Here is a 14,596-nt window from a genome sequence, read left to right on the forward strand (position 1 = left end):
ATATTTAAAAAAAAAATCACTAATGCTATTTAAACTGCTGCGATATGTTTAACAAACAAAAACTAACAGTGCCCTACCTATTTTAGGGCTTCTTCCGAAGGAGTCAGCAGAACAATGCAACATATTCCTGCTCCCGCCAGAGGAACTGCTTGATTGATCGGACCAACCGTAATCGTTGCCAGCACTGCCGGTTACAAAAGTGTCTTGCCCTGGGTATGTCTCGTGATGGTAAGTACATTGTTGTCGCAGTACTGAAATATATTGTGGGATGTGAAGTGATGCATATCCTGGTAAAATGCATCTTGGTGACGTTCAGTAAATCCATTCATTAATGTCTTTTATGAGCTACATCACTTTACAGATGAATGAATTTTATTTGTGTATTATTTTTTCTGTGTTAATATTTTCAGATATGGTGTACAAACTTGTAAAACCTGTTTTAATTTTGTTTGCTTTTATTAATTGTTATAATTTGCTAGAGTCCCCTGTAAATAATGTTTGTTATAATTTGCTAGAGTCCCCTGTAAATACCTTCATATATGTTCCCTTTTTCTTCCATCTGTTGTAAGCCCCACTACATACCTTCAGTGGAATTTACCCAGTTTTACCTTATTAGTCTAGTATCTTACTAAACTGCGGTGGTGGTGCTGCGGTAGCGTTGTCGCCTCACAATAAGACGTTGTCCTGTTCGATTCTCAGCTAGAGCGTCTTCTGTGTGGAGACATGCGTGAATGGGCGATCCTTCGTTGAAGGTTGTGCGTCAGGGCCGGCAACTTGGCACATAAAAATCTACTGCCAATCATTAGTGGACCGGAGTTCCACTGTGGCGACCCCTAACTGGGAAAAGCCGAAAAACCCAACAAAGTCTAGTAGCTTACTGTTATGGAAGTGCTAGTTTGTCAGCATCCTTATGGAGAAGGGGAGGGGACTGGCCTTCGTTTAGCCATCTTCAAGCCAGTTGAGTTGAGTGTGGCTACACGCTGGGGAGATGTACTCATTGAACTATGATTAAAAATTGCTCATGTTGTACTTGTATTTTCTTTATTAATTTTCTCATTGGGTGGGATGCATTAAATAGACCAAGTGCCATTTATGTACTAACCCTGTTGCTCATGCTTTCCTCTGGTCTGCACCATACATCCTTAAGTTGCCAAGCGCCTGCTGCCACATCTGGTGTTTTTGTGTGTGTGTGTGTGTGTGTGTGCGTGTGTGCGTGTGCGTGTGCGTGTGCGTGTGCGTGTGTGTGTGTGTGTGTGTGTGTTAGATTACCAACCAACAAAGGTAATTAAAACATGTTTAATATCAGCATTATGTTGACTGGTCCAGTAAATCATGTGATATTACATGAAATAGTTTGTTAACTAAGCATGTTAATTATATTAATCAGAAGTCTGCTTGTGTTGTCTCCCTGAAACAAAAATGCTTACTTTTTGTTTTTAAAGTGAATATATTTGTGGTACACTACAACTTCCTACATTTACTGCTTGGAGTTGAAATTTTAGTATGGAAACAAGTCTGCATATTACAAAATGTTTGAGGTATAGTAGTAGGAAAAGTTGGAAGAGTGAATATATTAAAACTGTTTAAGAGCTAAGCCAAAATATTCATAGGATCATAGGAGGTTGCCAGGCTAATGGCCCTTGAACCTTTTTAAGCCTAGCCATTCGTGGCGCAATTTCCCCAGTTATCATTTGCCCAAGAAGTAGATTTGCTTTGTGTGTATGCCTGTGCCTTAAGGCATCTACAACCCTTGCCCGTCTGTAAGGTACACAGGCAACAAGCCATGGTTGTATTTGCAATTTCCCAGCAATTTGTCCAAAGTGTATTTGAATAGACTTAGGGAAGAGCTCTGTTTCACATGAATTGGGAGTCTGTTCCAGAGAAGAGGTTATCCCTGAGACACATACCTGTCCCTCCAGCATGTTTTGTTTGCGTCACAGACGAGGAAGGCTTAGATCCTTACATCAGGTAATTCTGCTGCTGTTTGTTTTGTGAATGTGTATCAAAATCCATCAAAGATGGATTGAAAAGTGCCTTATAGGTTAGGCATAGATCACCCCTCAGAATTTTGTTGGAGACTGAGTACAGGGACAGGGCTTTGAGACAATCTGCATAGGATATGTTATTTATATACTGCATTCTTTTAATCAGAAACCTATTCAGCTTTGTATTTATTTATTTACTTATTCTTTTATTAGTGTCAAGACCTTTCCTATGAATATTTTTTCCCTTTAGGCTATTTTTTCCTTAATGAGGTCATAACGAAAGTCTGTGACATGGCAGTTGCTCCTCTAACAGCAGACTGTAATGTCATTACAAAAGGGTAATGATTTGAATCAGGAGCTACATAGCAAAATTGCAAAACTCCAAGGTCATTGGTTAGTTATGTGTTAATGAAAATGTAGTTACTAATAGGTAATGGGAAATGCAAGTGTAAAAACTGTATATGGAGGGCACATAGAATTCTGACTAAAGTGGCTAATTATGTTTTTCTCCTATTTCCCTTGGAACGTCAGTAGTTGTTTTTGCTGACTTTGTGGCATAGGGAGTGATGCTTTTCTTCTGTGAAGAAGAGTGTCAACCAAGTGTTCAGGGTCTGCTGTGCTTTCTGGGAGTACTATTGGAACCCTTCATTAGGCAATCACTAGGGTACATTGCACAAATATCAGAGGAAGTAAAGCTAAAGTTAGTACTAAGGATATGCACGGGTATCAGTGACCAGTATAGTCAAGTAGTATGAGCCCATTCAGACTTGTACTGCAAGAAAGGCCACACCAAAAGTAGTCAGAAGGCCAGGCACTGTAGCTGTGTCACAGCTCAGTCATCCAGGAAGGTTGGCCAAACACAGACTGCACAATTCCTCAGAACCTCGGATGGAGGTTTTCCAGAGACCTAAGAAGTGGTAGCCTTGTTAAGTAGAGCCTAAATGAAACATTATTAAAGTAGTAAAAGTCAAAAATAATTCTTCAGTTTTTTTTTTGTAGGAAAACTGTAATTTAATGCACAGAAAAGGCCCTACAGCCAGACAGCATCTGTTTGCTTTATTTAATTTATAGGTATGTATCCATTGGGTCGAATTTCATCTGATTCTTTTGGTACTCTTAGAATATTTTTTTCTATAGTATTAGTATGATTTCAAAAAGCAGTAGTGTCAGATTAAGATAAAGCAGTGAACCAGCCGGTTGTTAAAGTACACCTTGACCCTATCAAATTTCAGAAGTCTTACCCAGTGAATTATTTCTTCATGGTTACTGCATAGTCTGTCAGACAGCAGACACATATGGACTGCCCCATCCTCCATTTGCCTGAAAATGGAAGTGGAGTTCTGTGCCTCCATTCATGGCAGTTATAAAAAAGGGCATCTTATTTGTATTATGGGGAAGGCAAAGTATCAGTAATAATGGCCATCTCTCAGTACTTGCTTAGCACTTTTTCTCCATTAGCCAGGCCACAGCAAGCTGTGGTGCCTTGAATTAGTACATTCTTGATGTTCATCGTGTTACCCTGCTGCAGTCATCACACTTGGGTTATCCTGCCGTCAGGCGGTCCCGCAGTTGGCCTGAATTCCAAAGTCTTTGTCCGGCGTCGGTTGTTGTCGCTTCTTCCCTGACATCAGTGCGCCAGGGGTATATAAGAGGCATCCGACACCATTTTCTCCAGTCTTTCTTGCCACGCAGTGCCCGAAGCAGAAGCAGTTCACAAGTGCCGGTCGGCCGACACCTGAGATTTTCGATTCGAATTTCAGTCCGAAGTCTTCAATAAAGCTAAGCACCCCGTTGGGGAACATTTTCTTGCCTCAGTCCGATGTCTGAAAAAGTTAACAATTGCATTTCTTGTGGGAAGCAAATACCTCATAAGGACTTCCATTCCTATTGTATTCCTTGCCTAGGGCCAGACCACAACGTCACAGGTTGTCGGTTTTGTGATAGGTTTAATAAAAGAACTATCAAACGCCGTTTTGACTTTGCACGGCATTACTTTGGTAGGAAATTTAATTATATCACGCCGTCGGAGCAGCCGACGACTGGCATACATAAAAAATGCAAGGATAAGGACAGGCAGCCTAGGAACAAGCCAGACTCTGAGGCCTCTGCTGGGCCTGTCGCCGGTTCTCCGGTTTTCAGTGAGGTGCCTACGCAGCCCCTGACGACCGCAGAACTGGAACCTCAGACAGCTGCGGATTCCCAAGCGGAGCCTACTAGGCCGACGCAGACATCTTCCGACACCGGAGCAGAAGTAGACCTCGGTGCAGTGGAAACACCTTCAGTTGCAGAAGGTGTCTTCAGACTGACTACACTCACCATTAAATCTTATTCTAAGCTTAAAACTCCTTTAAAACCTAAGAAGACTGTACATCAGTCTACAGTTCAAGGCCCCATGCCTAAGAAACAGATGCTTAAGATGGCTGAAGATGTGATTACCCTAATCAGGGTTTCTCATCCCCCTCCTGATAAAAGACCAAGACAAGAGGAGGATTATGCTTCCTCTGACCAGGTTTCAATTTCCTCAGATTCTTCTGAGGAACAGGATTACACTTTTCCACCTTATGAAGACTCTGATGCTGAAGACTCTATTCCCTCAGCATCTCCCCCTGAAGACTACTCCTTTGGGGAAACTTTACATACCATGAGGGAACATTTCCACTGGGAAGGCCAGGACTACTCTGATTCTAAGAAAAGGCTCCATGAATTCCTTTTACTACCCCAGAACAAACCTCTTGCTATCCCTCCAGTTTTAGATATTGTGGATGATCTTTACTTGGTGTCTAGTTTAAATCCTGACTCTCTACCTCCTGCTCCAGCCAAACCAGACAGATACTACAGAGTACCTGACTTACACAAATTCCTTTATAAAAGCCCTGTGGCTGACCCAGAAACAATTTCCCTGGGTCCTAAGTGAGCTAAAGCTTCTATGGCAAAAAATCCTGTGCCCTCTGAAAGGGATTCCAGAGCCCTAGATAGATGGGGAAAGAAAATATACACCTCAGCAACTCTGGCTATGATAGCATTAAATTGTCCGTTTCACATGTTGAAATATCAGCAATTCCTAATGTCTCAATTAAAACAAAAAATGAGCACACATACTGAACAGTCTGAATTCAAGGAAATGCAGGATCTGTTGCATGCATCTGAACAGGTGGGCAAACATACTTTACAATGCGGATTTGATTAGTTGGAAGCTTCCTATAGAGCAGCTGTTACTGGCTCTGTCATACGTAGACATGCTTGGTTAAAAGAACAAACCCTACCTGATCATATTAAAGCAAAATTATTGGATGCACCTTTACAGCAGGATGTATTATTTGGTGCCAAAGAAGAAGGAAGAGGTTTTAAAGAAAATGGAGGATAAGGCAAAGTCTATGCAGACGGTCAAGGATTTTTTGCAGGTACAACCCCCTCGTTTCAGCAGAAGTTGGCCAACAAAAAACTGGTCCTTTCCAGCTTCTGACAGATCACAGAGGGGCAAATACAGATGCCCAAGGGGCAGAGGTCAGTCACAAGGCCCTTACATACCTCACCAATGGGGTACTGCTACCCAGAAAGGAGGAGAAGACAGGCCCCAAGCTAACAGAAGACAAACACAATGACTCAACCCTCAAACTACCAAGCAAATCTCTCTTGGCAGCTCCCTTGGGAGGAAAATTAGCACTTTTTGCAGACACCTGGCACATCATCACAAAAGACAAATGGGTCCTAAACATTGTCTCTCAAGGATACAGATTCCACTTTCATACCTTACCAAGGATAAGAGGAATGCCAAACCTGCCACCAAATCAATGGGCAGAGGCACAAAAATAAATTACAGCTCTCATGGACATGAGAGCCATTCAACAGGTACCTACCCTGGAGCAAGGACAAGGATTTTACTCAAGTCTCTTTCTAGTCCCAAGAAAGGACAAAGCATGGAGACCCATTCTGGATCTTTCAGTTCTGAACACCTATCTGCAAGTACCAAAATTCAAGATGCTAACACTACAGCAGCTTCTTCCCATGCTGGGCAAGACTGCTTGGCTAGTAACATTGGACCTCAAGGAGGCATACCTGCATGTCCCTATCAGACAAAATTGCAGAAGATACCTCCGCTTCATTGCAGGTTCAACGCATTATCAATTCTCTGCACTGCCCTTTGGCTTATCTACTACAACCAGGGTCTTCAGAAAATGCTTGTCACCAGTAATTGCATACTGCAGACAAAAAGGAATTCAAATATACCCATACCTGGACGACTGCCTTATTCAAGCAGAAAGCAAGGACATTCTTTTAAAGCATCTGGCATTTGTCAAACACCTTCTAAGTTGCCTAGGGTACACAGTAAATGAAAAGAAATCAAAACTAGTGCCCTCGCAAAACATAATATTCCTGGGTGCCAGCTTGAATACAACGGCCCAGATGGCTTATCTCATGCCAAACAAGCAACAGCAGCTGACTGAATATTCCAAAATAATGGCAACAAAGACCCAACTCCCTGCAAGAAAAATTCTGCAGGCCTTGGGATTCATGGCATCTTTCATACTACTAATACCATTTGCAAAACTGCATATGAGGAAATTACAATGGTACCTGAAAAGCATATGGACTCAGCACAGCCACAGCTTGGAAACAATGATACCACTCATTCCCTGCCTTCAACAGGAGTTTCTATGGTGGGCGCAGGCATGTCACCTCAACAAGGGTAAGCCTTTCACCTTACCCACAGCCAGGCAAACTATGACAACAGATGCATCGGACTATGCCTGGGGAGCACACATGGCAGGACAGTGCATTCAGGGCAAATGGACTACAGATCAGAGGCATCTGTATATCAATCAAAAAGAAATGCTAGCAGTACAGAATACCCTAACAGCTTTTAAGGACCTTTTACACCCAGGACAACTAATAATAAAGACGGACAATACCACAGTAGTGTGGTACATAAACAAGCAAGGGGGCACACATTCCTACCCTCTATGCAGGCAAGCAATGATCTTGTGGAACACTGCACTGTCTTACCAAGTTCAATTACAAGCACAATTCCTGCCAGGAAAGAAAAACACATTGGCAGACGACCTAAGCAGAAACATCATGGATCCACACAAGTAGAAACTAGATCCACAAGTATTTGCAATGATAGCTCAAAAATGGGGACGCCCAGACATAGATCTGTTTGCAAGCCCCCACAACTACCAACTTCAAACATTTTGCACAAGGACATTCCATCCACAAGCTTGGAAAGTGGACGCCCTCTCATTCAGTTGGAAAACATTAACAGTGTATGCCTTTCCTCCACTGCCTCTTCTAGCAAATGTACTGCTGAAAGTCAGATTAGAGAGGCCACAAATGATACTCATTGCACCAGACTGGCCACGCCAGCATTGGTATCCAATTCTAAGGAACATGGCCCATGGCCCACCATGGATTTTACCACAAATTCCTCACCTGCTCACCCAGCGAGACAGTCAGATTCTACACAGCCAGCTCAAGACTTTAAACCTGGCTGCATGGCAAATTACCTAAACAACCAGCCAACATCTCTATCCAAAGTTGTTATGGATGTCATTCTGGAGGCCAGGAGGTCCAGCACCAGGAAAACCTATTCAGACAAATGGAAAAGATTTTGCGCCTGGAACCAGGCTAAAGGCCAAAATCCCCTTGATCCAAACATCCCTCAGATTCTACAATATTTAACTGAGATGTTGCACAAAGGACTTTACTTTTCATCTATTAAGATCCACGCCTCAGCAATTTCAGCTCATTACAACACGGATCCTCCTTTATTCTCACATCCACTCCTAAGACAGTACCTCAGAGGGGCTAAGAAGATAAGACTGCCAAGGAGAGCACCAACACCTACTTGGGATCTCAACTTTGTTCTGGAAAAGATTACACTGCCGCCCTTTGAACCAGCTTTTTCAACTGATTTAAAATTTCTTTCATGGAAAACTGCCCTGCTACTAGCAATAACCTCAGCTAGAAGAGTCTCAGAGCTACAGGCACTAATGGCAGTGGAGCCTTTCCTCATTTTTCATCAAGACAGAGTCTCTCTCTATGAACTAACCCTTCCTTTATGCCAAAGGTGGTATCTAGTGTGGCCCTGAACCAAGCCATTCATTTGCCCACCTTTTTCCCAAATCCCCAGAACAAAGGAGAAAGACTCCTGCACTCTTTGGGCATTCCCAGGCAATTACGTTACTACTTGGACAAAACTAAGGCTTTCATAAAAACTGACCAGCTCTTTGTAGTCTATGCTACAGGATCACAAGGAAAAGCTATCTCAAAACAGACCATTTCTAAATGGATAGGGCATTGCATATGTTTCTGCTACAAGCATCATGGGAAACCAGTACCTGTTAACATTAGGTCCCACTCCACCAGGACTACAGCTACATCAGCAGCCTTTCTCAGGGGAGTGCCAACCAAGGATATTCTGGAAGCTGCAACTTGGAGTTCAGTGCACACCTTCACCAAACACTATCACTTACCTCTATATTCTAAGACTAGAGCTGGTTTTGCCACTGCAGTTTTGCAGGGCCTACTAGCTTCTTCTAACCCTGTTTAACTCCACCTCCCATCCTTAGCTTTGGGATTCAACCCAAGTGTGATGACTGCAGCAGGGTAACACAATGAACATAGTACAGTTTTGTACCTACCATAAATGTAGATGTTTGAGTGTTCACCCTGCTGCAGTCCAGTTTACCCTCTCTCCATCCCCTCTGAACTAGCTGAACTTATCTATACCACTCTATCTTATACTACCTCGGTGGTGTATTTGCTTGTGCCTAAAGGTATTGTTTTATTTTTATCTAGCTCTCTCTCTCTATATATATATATATATATATATATATATATATATATATTGCCTACCTATTGGGGGCACCTGACATCTGGGTCAAGAAAAACTGAAGAAAATGGCGTCGGATGCCTCTTATATACCCCTGGCGCACTGACGTCAGGGAAGAAGCGACAGCAACCGACGCCGGACCAAGACTTTGGAATTCAGGCCAACTGCGGGACCGCCTGACGGCAGGATAACCCAAGTGTAATGACTGCAGCAGGGTGAACACTCGAACATCTACATTTATGGTAGGTACAAAACTGTACTTTTTATGTACAATTTCAGACAATTGCTGTAGGCATCAGCAATGGCAACAGCTTGTCATCTCCCGGCCACCACAAGAGGTCAGTAGTATATTTTTGTTCCACCCAGTTACATTTAACTGTCAGTTGCTCATTTAGTCCTGTTCAGCACTGTGGCAGATACTCTTGTTTTGTTTACATTTAAATGTACCGTTTGAATTAACATCGAGGAGCAGCACCCTCTACACACACTAGGCAATGCAATCTTTTTCATCACTTAAACAAACAAAAAAAGAAAAGAAATCCTAAAATGACATGTCTAAGCTAAAATCCATCTAGCCAACCAAACACTGCACAAAAGAAAGTCATGCAACATCTATCAATTTGCCAAAACTATCTGTATTTACAATTGTAGCACATCCCATTGGACAACATATTCATTTTAAAAAATTGTATGTGTGTGTGGTGTGTGCCTGCTTGTACCCATACGTTGTGGTGTTGTATGTTCTTTGTAAGATAGCTATGTTTGCTGTGTTGCTTTCTCCTGATAGCTATTTGTTTATATACTTTACGCTGTAGCACCTCGCCCAACCTGTTACCACCTGCCAGCAATCACTTTTCTTTATGCTTATATTACTTGTCTGTCTGCTTAATGTTGTAACCTTTGGAGCATTGTGTTATTCTACCATTGAGCTATAACCTGCAGCCCAATAAGACACTATTCATTTAATACTGCATGGAAAATAACATGGTAGTTGGCTACTTGGTAGAACTCTTGTTCTCATCTACTTTTAAGTCTTTTTGCTTGCTTCTTTTTTTTGTTTTTGTTTGCAGACTCTGTTGGTAGGCCTTTTGCCTCACCACTCGCCTACATTATAATCCTGTGTAACTTCCTCTCGTGCCACCTACTGCCACCAGTTAGAATTTGTGAGATCTTCTGGAGGCAGAGCCTGGCAAGTAGGATCCCTACAGTTAGTACTGTCTAGGCAGGACACAGCTTTTCAGTTTGGCATCACTCCTCTGAAGGTAGTGCATTTGTTTCTCCTATAATTATTAATTTACTTATGATGGTGGCCTTTGAAATTCTGTAGTTTAACAGTTGCAAAGCTAATGCGCTTTACAGCACAACAGGATTTATTACTGGCAGTGATTTCAGCTGTAAGCTTGGGTTTACTGGATTAGAATTGTGTCCTTCCTTTCCACTCAGCCCTTCTCTATGTTCACTAAATTGCAAGACCATTCTAAGTCTTTTGGTTTAAGCAATTGGGCTTCATACCGGTTGTTTTACATTAGTAGCCACGGTGGTGCAGCGGTAGCATTGTTGCCTCCCAGCAAGAGGTTCTCCCGTTCATTTCTCGGCTGGAGTGCGGGGAGTGCCTTCTGTGTGGAATCTGCATGTCCTCCCCGCGGTTGGGCGGGCATTCGAAAGACATGCATAAATGGGCGTGCCTTCGTTGAAGGTTGAACGTCGAGCTGGCACCTCGGCGTTCATGAAAATCTACTGCCAATCATTAGCGGACTGGAGTTCCGCTGGGGTGTCCACTAACCGGGAAAAGCCAAAAGACACAACAACAAAACCGGTTGTTTTACATTAAGAAGGTTTGTGGTCTGCACTGTTGTGGCAGGACAGGTAGCTTACATCCTCCTAAGCTGGGAATTGCTGACTGAAAGCTCAGTGTCTGCTATTCTAAAAGTGTATTAGTTCTGGTTTAAGCACTTGGGCTTCAGGCCAGTTATTCTACATTAAGAAGGTTTGTGGTCTGCACTGTTGTGGGAGGAGAGGCTGGATTCTGCCCTTCTGAGCTGGGAATTTCTGGTCACAGGCTTATTGTGCCTGCTTATTCAAACTGTTTATTTCTGAAACTGGTGCGCCTTGTTGCTGTAGCATAGGACCAGATTCAGGCCTGCTGAATCTAGCTTTGTTTGTATGACTTGAGCACTGATCCAGGCCATCTTTTTTGGAGAAGGTTTCCCCCACACCCTAGTAGCGGGAGTGTGCAGTTAGAACTTGTCTGATTGAAGACTGCTGGAACAGGGCTCAGTTTTGAGTTTTTTTCTGGTTAATTGGGTAATTGTTTAAATCAGATTGTTCATTTTCTATTGTTTTATATATATATATATATATATATATATATATATATATATATATATATATATATATGTAATTTGCACATTATTCATCTGCTTTTACTGTATTTGTGTTTCTTCCTACTTTATTACTAGGGGCATTGACTACAACTCTGAATTGAGATATATAACAGTAAGCATCTTTTTATGCACATTTAAAGTGTTTTTTTGATTGTATCTGCTTTATTTTTTGGAAAAAAAAAAGAAATATATATATACTTGTTTCCCGCCTTTTGAATTCAGGGCTGTGTTACAAATCTCTGTGTTTGCCCATACCTTACTTGCATAGAAAGACGTTTCTCTGCTCACCTGTGAGAGAGGGGAGCTTTGAGCAGCCTATCTGTCACTGGAGGAGTAGTTTCAACCCAGAAAGTAGTGGTTTATTGGCCATTTTGGGCCAATTTCTATCTCTTTCATTTCCCTGCTGTAAAAACTGTATTTGCCCGGTTTTGCGCACCGGGCAGCGCCGGTTAGCTAGGGTATAACTATTCCCGGCACCACAAAGTCTCTCTTCAATTTTTCCCTTGGAACTAGACAAACTTTCAACTTAAGCACTCAAGCCATACATTTCTCAGCCTGGCACTTGCTCAAAACTCATAGCAAGCACTTATAAACCCTAGCACTACAGAAGGACAAGGCTCTCTATTCAACCTTACCAGCCATTCAGTAAAATAGTTTACTGTACCTATCCAGGCATGTCCAAAGGAAAGTTTCAGGTGTACTGTCCAGTCCAAGTGGTGAATCTGAGCATTTTCAGGCAATGTTACAACTGCCTCATGTACACAGACAACCTTCTCCTCCTACCACCAAACACTAATACATGTGAGAGATGCAATTATACAGCCAAACTGGAGGCTAAGCTCTGTCAACCCAAGACTGGATCAGACAGTCAAGAGGAGAAGGGAAATACTGGCATCACACCACCAGTCTCACATAGACCCATTAAACCAGCACCAGTAAAAACAACACATAAATACATGAAAACATGCTCGTAGGCTCTAAATAAAAATCTGCAAAAGCAACAGAGCCCTCCAAAGCAGACATCCAAGCAACCTCCACCCCCCCCCCAACACAAACCATGAAACATGTACTTCACAAAACCAGTGTGCCATGCAAACACAGCCCTCAAGGCAAAATAACATATCCAACATACTAGTAATTGGTGACTCTATAGTCAGGCGCACTGATGTCCCACTCACTAGGCTGAGTAAGGAGAGGGTTACTGTTAGCTGCCTGTTGGGTGCCAGGATCCGCCACATAATACAAGCACTCAGGTCACTCCAGAATAAGTACAAATATGACTCTATCATTGTCCATGTTGGTGTGAATGACCTGAGCCGTACCTCCCTGGACTACATGAAAAGAGACATGAAAGAGCTCTCTGATCATGTAGCCCAAGCCGGTATGAAACTGACCCTGAGTAGCATCCTGCCCTCATCAAGAATGATACCACGGTATAAAGAAAAAAATTATCAATTTCAACAATTGGCTAAGTTTTTGGTGTCATTCAAAGGGGATCCAGTGTCTGTCTGCCTGGGATGACATGCTTGACAAACCATGCTGCTTTGCTAAAGATGGCTTGCACCTGTCACCCTTGGGCTTTCGAATACTGGCCAAGGCTCTTGCCACCCCCATAGTGCCTTTTTTAGGCAAGGCTCAAAAGACAAACCCACCGCCGTAAATAGCACAAGTAACAAAAATCTGAGGGTAATACTACTCAGTGCCAGAAGTCTAAATCTCAAAATGCATGCACTCGAGGCACTCCTCAGTATGGAGAAAATTGATATATGTGCAGTAACAGAAACCTGGTTTAAGGCTCCAGAGAGCACCTCAGCACTACCAGGCTACAACTCATACCATACATTTCAGTCACAGAACCCGGACCGAAATACAAAAGGCGGGGGCGTATCCATATTCATCAAGGATGCCCACACCTCCAGGTTAGTGGCACAGCACGATGCTTCAGAGACCATTCATGTGCAACTAACAACGGGCAAAACTGCAATTCAAATTGTAGCTTGCTACAGATCACCCAGCATGTCCCAGGACCCCCATTCCACATTTCTGGAAACACTGGGTAACATAAAGATCCTACCAAACACCCTAATATTGGGTGATTTCAACTACCCAAACATTAACTGAGAGAACTACTCAAGTACTAACTCCCTTGCCCAACATTTCCTAGAATTTATAAACTCAAATGCCCTGGAACAACTGGTCAACACTCCCACCAGAGGTGAAAACATATTGGACTTGGTCATCACCAACATGGGCGACCGGTGTTCCTCACCAGAGGTCAACCCCTCACTGGTTAGATCTGACCATAAACAAATCACTTTGGATATCCACATTCCGTCCCCAGCCCCGGACAAGGAAACCACCATGAAAAACTTTTCAAAAGCAAACTTCACATTACTTAAGATGGAGGTGGAACGTTTCAAAGCCCCCATGCTAAAGGATAACGCTGTCCAATCTGCAAAATCCTTTACTAATGCATTCTACGGGCACCTACAAGAATCCATGGATCATGCTATCCCAAGCAAAACCAAGACTCACTACTCCAAGAAAAGGAAACCAGTCTGGTGGACCCCTGCCATAAACAAGCTATACAATAGAAGGAGGAAACTAGTACAGAAAAAGAGTAAAATCACAAAAAGGGAAGACATCCCTGATCAGTATCAGCAAGAAACTACGATCCCTCATAAAATCGTCCAAGGCGAGCTTTGAAAGAAAACTTGACAAGGACTCCAAAGATAACCACAAGGCATTCTTTAGCTATGTCAAGAATCTAAATGGCAATGCTCAGATCTGCTCAGATTTAGTGCAGAATGGCACAAAATACACTGAACAAACCGATATTGCCAACATCCTGGCAGACAGGTTCAGTGCAGACTTCACCCCCCAACCCCCAAAAGGGCCCATAACCATACCAGAAGAATGTAGAGCCCCTGAAATCACAGACACTCAGGTTAAAACAGCCCTCTCCAAAGCCAAAAACACAGCATCAATGGGATCGGATGGTGTCCCAAGCTGCATCCTACACAAGCTCAAAGATGAACTAACCCCTCACCTAAACACACTGTTCAAACTCAGCCTCTTCACAGGCTACGTACCCATAGAGTGGTGCACAGCAATGGTTATTCCATTTCACAAAGGTGGAGCCACAACAGACCCCGGGAACTATCGCCCTATAAGCCTGACTAGCTTGGTCTGCAAGGCTATGGAGCACATCATCATGGAACTCATTAACAGAGACATTGGGAACCTCCAAACACTGGACCCTACCCAGTTTGGCTTTGTTAAGGGCAGATCATGCCTCCTAAACCTGGTGGACTTATTTGAGACAGTTACCAAAGCTATAGAAGAGGGAAAGGTGGTACACACAGCCTGCCTAGACCTCGCAAAGGCTTTTGACA

General features: G+C 42.9%; 1 protein-coding gene across 1 annotated transcript in view; it reads left to right on the forward strand.

The window, feature by feature from the left end:
* LOC122787328 (nuclear receptor ROR-beta-like) overlaps nucleotides 1-14,596 on the forward strand; it is a 236,934-nt gene that overhangs the window by 117,388 nt on the left and 104,950 nt on the right. Inside the window, exon 3 of the mRNA XM_044053974.1 lies at nucleotides 87-228. Within this exon, the coding sequence (XP_043909909.1) occupies nucleotides 87-228 (142 nt within the window). The remainder of the gene's footprint in view (nucleotides 1-86; nucleotides 229-14,596) is intronic.

This window comes from Protopterus annectens, chromosome 13.part0 (genome assembly GCF_019279795.1).
Source record: "Protopterus annectens isolate FY-2018-M chromosome 13.part0, PAN1.0, whole genome shotgun sequence".
Taxonomy (NCBI): domain Eukaryota; kingdom Metazoa; phylum Chordata; order Ceratodontiformes; family Protopteridae; genus Protopterus; species Protopterus annectens.